Consider the following 6,606-nt stretch of genomic DNA (forward strand, 5'->3'; position numbering starts at 1 on the left):
TGGTCAAGTTGCATGGTCAGAAAAACCTACTAGCTGTTTCATATTTAGCATGGGAGGTAGTGAGAGAATGTCATACTAATAACAAGTGTGTTTATTACCTCTCTGCACTAGGAAATATGTAGCCTCAGTGACGGTCTGTGCCATCAGGCCAACTCCTTAACATTTGTTTGGCTTGAGAAGGAACAATGGAATTGACAAGAGCACAAAACCAGTGGAAGCAGAATAGCCCCAAAACATAACTGATCCACCACCATTTCTTTACAGTAGGGGGTTATGACATTTGAGCTATTTCTTATGATTACAAAACTACATGAAAGAATGAAACTGAAGAAAGGACATGTAAAATAGAGAGAACTTTCAAACATATGGAACTCTGCTCTCTAAACCTCCCCCTCGTGTAGATGATTGACCCCCCTGAGAATAAGTGCTCAGTCTGGGTCGGTGGATCCATCTTTTCCTCCCTGTCCACCTTCCAGCGAAGGTGGATCAGTAAGGATGAATACAAGGAGGCTAGAGCTTCCATCGTCCACAGGAAGTGCTTCTAACCACCATTCCCTGCACCCCTGTATCCCACTCCAACCAGCATATGACCCCACCATCCTCCTGATAGAGGGGGTCATTTTGCTGAAGTTGTGAAGCTTCCCCTTCCCCAATCGTAAGTGCAAAACTGACCCAAGATCAGCACACCCTACCCCTTAATACACCGTCCAATGACCTTCCACTCTTGTGACCTCTTACACCCACCGTCTTCAAAACCCTCTCTTTGGCCACAAATACGAGTATAAGACGAGTCAACAACAGTATTTGGACATCAGTTAATAGAAAATGAACTTTTAAAAGTGAGATTTTGACTGGGCAGTTATTTAAAAAGGTCCAACATTCAGATTTGTAAAAGTTTCTTTATTGATGAACAGACTGGGATTCTCAGTGTTACACACAAATCATTCATCATTTGATTTTATTTCTATTACTGTACTACATTTTTTGTAAATCACATTTGACACAATGAGATATAATACCTTATAAGCCCTTGAAATAGTCAGAAAAAAGATACATCTGCTGCTAAAATGTACTACTTGTCACACCCTGACCTTAGAGAGCTTTTTATGTCTCTATTTTGGTTTGGTCAGGGTGTGATTTGGGTGGGCATTCTATGTTCTATTTTCTATGTTTTGGTATTTCTTTGTTTTGGCATGGTATGGTTCTCAATCAGGGACAGCTGTCTATCGTTGTCTCTGATTGGGAACCATACTTAGGTAGCCCTTTTCCCTCCTTTCTGTGTGGGAAGTTAACTTTGTTTATTGTTTTTGTTGGCGTCACCTGAATAAAGGAATATGTACGCTCATGTCCACTTCCTTTGACGGCTGTGACAATACTAAAATGTAATACCATAATTCAACTGTGAATTAATTGGAAAGAACATTAAAGTCAACTTTAAAACATTTCTAAATGGTCTATGACAGTGACTTGATGACATAAAAGCTAACATTCAGTTTAATTTAATTACACATTTTTTTCAGAACGATAATACAAAATTAAACAGAAAATAGACAGAGAAATTGCCATGCAAAAGCTAGCATCTGGCACATTTTTACTGTGACTGCCTCTCCACCTCAGGTTTTTACTTGCCATACCAGAGGAAGAGGGGCACACCGTTGTTGCCAGAATTCAGACTTTTTTCAATGAAGACCAAGCCGGCCTCCTCATAAGGACCGTCTGCCTTGGGGTTGGATGTAATGGTCAAGGCCTTGATAGGGAGAGATCCATCTTTCTTGAGCCAGACAAACACTGGCCGACCGGATGTTCCCTCGTTGAGGTTAACATTCACCACGGAGAAACCACGCTGCTGTAGGCTGAAATCCTGCTCATGGTTGATGGAGACATTCACCCTGGTGACCCCGCAGCCCTGATCGGTGGATTGACGGTACCAGAGGAAGATCCAGCTTCCTCCAGCACCTCTATTGAGATCTTCATCCATCCGGATGTAGCCCTTGTTGAAAAGGTTGATGTGTTCTTGGTATGAGATGGTGGCAGCAACGTCACAGATGTAGGTCTCACTCTCTCTCTTCACCCAGAGGTAGATGTAATCTCCTAAGCTACCGCGGTTCAGATCACATGGTAGCCTTTCCCAGCCGTATTTGAATTGAGCGGCCTCTGCATTCACATCAGTGGTGAGTAGCAGATCAACAATGGGAATGTCATACTTAGGGCTTGCACCACTAAAGTACCACAGATGGATGACATTTCCCTTTGCTCCAGAGTTGATGTTTTCTGGGAGCTCAGTGTACCCTGCACTCCTCGGGCCATCTTTCATTCCATCAGTGAATGAGAACTGGACTCTGGTGATGGGTTCTTCATTGCCCTTTTTGTACCACATGTAAACTCTGGTGGTGGATGAATTGCCTTGGTTGAGGTTTACATCCATCATGTGAAAGCCTTGGCCACGAAGCTGTTGTTCCCTTTCAGAGTTAGTGGAGATTGCAATTTCTGTGATGTATTTAGAAGCCATTTTGGGTAGAGACAAGTGTCTGTAAAGTAAGAATCAATAGTGAAATTGGTCAACACCTCATATGATGCAAGAAATAACACTAAATACACCAAAGACCAGAACATTTGATAAGGATAAAATATGAAATAATTGACGGCTAACTTTTTTAAGCATTTTCTCCAGCTGTTCTAAAGGGGAAACATTAAAATGATGACTTCAAGGATGCATGAAAAACGCCCTGAACAGATACTAAAACAGAAACATGGGCTCGGCTGAGTCAAATGAATAATTATACAAATATATTAATTTATAAGTTTACTGAAAAAGAAACACTACAACACATAATGACATAGACCAGGTGTGGTAACAACGCCCCCTAGAGGACAGCATTGACCACATATTTGTTTTGCTCAGTTTAACATCAGTTATGATCTAAATTGAAGACTAGGGTGCTTTGATCATCTGAATCAGGTGTTATGGTGCTAGTGGAGCAAGTGTGCAACCAATGCATCCCACCACCACCCTGCCCTTTAAAGTAACACACCGACATACTCATATTCACATCAGGACCCTTAATTGGAAGTCATTTCTTTACCAGTGATGTTGTGTTCTTCCTCTGTTCTGGAGTGTCAGACGTCTCTAGTAGAAAGTGTGCAAATCAGAGAGCTGAGTGTCTCTTTTATACAGTTTGTCCAGTTAAGGTGTAAAATGATTAACCTATCAGAGTTCTACAGAATACATATTACTAGGAACTGTATCTTTCCTCCTCCACAGACCACACCCCTCCTCTAGTCATGTCTCAACCTGTCCATCAAGTTCATTATTAAGGTGGAAAATGATTAACCTATCAGAGTTCTACAGAATACATATTACTAGGAACTGTATCTTTCCTCCTCCACAGACCACACCCCTACTCTAGTCAGGTCTCAACCTGTCCATCCAGTACCCAGTTCATGTCTCCTTCTGACCCTGACCTGAACGTTGGAATCCATAGAGGTGAAACTGCCACTTCAGTTTGCGATTTACAACAAAGACGTTCATTCAAACAACAAAGACAAAATCAAATTGGTTGAACATGATTACCCACACAATAGAACAGCAGAGTTTGTACTATGATGTATTTATTTTATTTAGATATACATCTTCTTTTAGATGGTAGATCTCATTTAATATTGCAGAGAGATTGTGGCTTCTATCAATGTAATTAGCTGCACCATTTCCAATACCCCATATATATATATATATATATATATATATATATATATATATATATATATATATATATATATATGTTTATTGTATTTTCTGACTTTATTATTTTCCCCTAAGCCTACCACCCCACTCCAAATTGGAGTAAACTAATGGACAACTCTACTTCCAGCTTATACATAATATAAACATTTTACATGAGTTATCTTTTTGTCCCACCATTACGCTACTCAAAACTCCTCCCATCTATCTCTGAAGACCATCACGTTTTCATTTCTATTTGCCATATATCTTTCAACTGTGCTGTGATGTTTTAAGAAGGTTATGAACCTTTCTATTCTCATAGTTTCTACAGATTGTACATTAAAGTTAAACATTTTGCTAAAAGTATGTATTATTATATTATAGATTGATTGACTATGACTTTTAAATCACCCAGCAGTGCTATTTGCAGAGTTAGCTCCAGGTAAATGTTGCAAACCTTCAGCCATTCCTGAACTTGTGACCAAAAACAAGCTACATATGGGCAGTACCAAAAATAAGTTATATAATGATTGTCTCTACGCAGCAAATTCTGCAGAGCTGGGATGGTTGTATTCCCCATATATATAACACTCTACTGTTTGCAATAATTTTGTATAATCATTTAAATTGAAAAACTCAAAGTGTTTAATCCAGCGTCATTTTATGTATCAGTTCATAAACCATGTTCCATGGAATCGGTACACCCCAGACAACTTTTTTAGATGAGACAAAATACATAATGTTATCCAATGTTTGATTACAAACATATCTGGTTCGGATCCCGGCAAATAAATAAATGTGTTTGTTCAGGAGAGATTTCCCCTTTAACAAAGGACAAATATGACGAAACATGTCTTTGAAAATTAACACTTACAGGAAATGCCCTCACTATCTTTCATTACTCAATATTTGAGATTAAGATAAAGTTGTAAGGACATCTGCTAGGACCCCCCCCACTGGACACTAAACAATTATTTATATTATTACACATTAAAGGGGTAAAACACAAATATTAGGCCTACTGTTGGCCTACAAATCTTTAAATAAATACATTGTTCCATATGCTTTGGATTTAGTCTTTCTGTTATCTACTATGCCTACTAATCATTCATATGATCCAGTACAATACGGTTTTATACTTACATTTGAATGCAAAAATCAATATCAGGCTTTCATCTGAATTCATGACCTACTGTTTAATGACATGGTGTGTGTGTGGGTGGCTGCATTTATCTTTCATGTACGTGACAAGGCCAGTCAGCCAGGTCTGGTTCGCTGGAACTGCACAGTTCATTTTAATCTAAACCAACAATTCTACAGTTATTAATTAGTGATTCAAAGGAACCTTCTTTTATTGTTATGTGTAATTCCAAAGAATGTCTGTGTTTTACAACAGTAATATTGTGACATGATATCTTTGGCCTCCTGGGTTGTTGACGCTGATCCTCAGTCATTTGAACGTGTTAATGTCATGTGTTTACATATAAATACATCTTTCGAATCCAAACAAATCTGATTTCATGACCTACTGAAAAGTGAAAACAAGATGAATGCCAACAAATCCAGATTCTTCCCCTCTCTCTATGACCAGTCCAACGCATGCGGGGATATTTGGACCTCCATTTTGCAGGACCATAATCATTGCAATGCGGAGCAGAAGCAGCAGCAGCCTGTTAGAGACACGGAGCGGTGGCCTGACACCGGCATCCTACTGGTGAACAACTACCAACCTCTGGAGGTGTTTAGTCCTCCGACCGGTATCCATGTGGCCAGGAGGAGCGAAATGGACGAAGTCAACGAGCTGGCTATCCTGACGATGGAGTTGGAGCTGGGAGCGCAGATGGGAGAGCCTTTAGATCGCGGGAGATGTAAAATACAGCGCTATTTTTTTTCATATGACAATCTGACTTCCAACGCGCTGTTTCGTATTGTAGACCTAGTAGGTCTATGTGACAGACAGACAGTTTGGGGCGTCTGATGCTGTTGTCTATTACAATGTTAGACCTCTTTGGAAAATTAGTGCCAACACTTTTATAAATTGATTGATTCTCTTTCCCTCCCATTATAGATTACTTCCTAAACAACCTTCATACATCTGTCATCCAACAACTGAGAAGAGAAGGATTCAAATCAGGGAAAAAACTATAATGATTGTATCAGAATTACCTTGACTAACAACTATTTATGTTCATAAATAAATCATATATTAAAGTCACAAACCACATTCTTCATCAAACAGCCAATCTGTCATCCCTTTTATTGAGTTAATCTGCAAAGATTCAGATCCCATAATCTGCCATCTTGTTTCTCTCTTCAGACTGATGTATCAGCATTCACATGTGAAAAGTGTTCATTTCATCACAAAACTGGTCAGCATCTACAGAACAGACAGAAAGGGTTTCATTTTACAATACTGCAGCTATATGGTAACATAACCGTCCATCCTCAACCATGAGTGTTGTCAGTCCATCAGCAAAAGAGATGCTGAAAACAGAAAAGCAACAGAGTTCTGGTTTGGAGTTACAGTAAGAGAGAGTATTCCTCTCCTATTTACACTCAGACACACAGGACGGGCTGGAAAACCCAATCTCCCAGGGTGCATCTGAAAACAGAAACTCTACTGTACTGGTCAGTAAAAAAGGAAATCAGGGTGAAAAACTATGACCTACATCTGAAATAATGCAATAATGTGTCGTCATGATAAACACAGAAGGAGAAAATATGTTACAATTCTTCATTTTAACAGTTTATTTTTGTGTTTCAATACCACCTATGATGTGTGAGGTGATATGCTCTTCCACCCATCCTTTGGTATACTGTGACCAAAACGATTACACTCTTCCCCCTCTCACTTGTTCCTCTTATCAAAGATAATCAAACCAGGC

General features: G+C 39.3%; 1 protein-coding gene across 1 annotated transcript; it reads right to left on the bottom strand.

Annotated features, from left to right (window-relative positions):
- Positions 1–891: 891 nt before the first annotated feature.
- LOC139412256 (uncharacterized) lies at positions 892–3,141 on the bottom strand. The gene is made up of 2 exons (XM_071159095.1): positions 3,084–3,141; positions 892–2,528 (listed from the first exon to the last, which is right to left on the bottom strand). Exon 2 carries the CDS (start codon positions 2,507–2,509, stop codon positions 1,622–1,624), a length of 888 nt encoding a protein of 295 aa, XP_071015196.1. The 5' UTR covers positions 2,510–2,528; positions 3,084–3,141; the 3' UTR covers positions 892–1,621.
- Between the last annotated feature and the right edge of the window lie 3,465 nt (positions 3,142–6,606).

Source organism: Oncorhynchus clarkii, chromosome 6 (genome assembly GCF_045791955.1).
Source record: "Oncorhynchus clarkii lewisi isolate Uvic-CL-2024 chromosome 6, UVic_Ocla_1.0, whole genome shotgun sequence".
Classification (NCBI taxonomy): Eukaryota; Metazoa; Chordata; class Actinopteri; order Salmoniformes; family Salmonidae; genus Oncorhynchus; species Oncorhynchus clarkii.

What these genes read in the sequence shown, in the direction of transcription:
- LOC139412256 (XM_071159095.1), bottom strand. Translation starts at nt 2,509, where the DNA reads ATGGCTTCTAAATACATCACAGAAATTGCAATCTCCACTAACTCTGAA.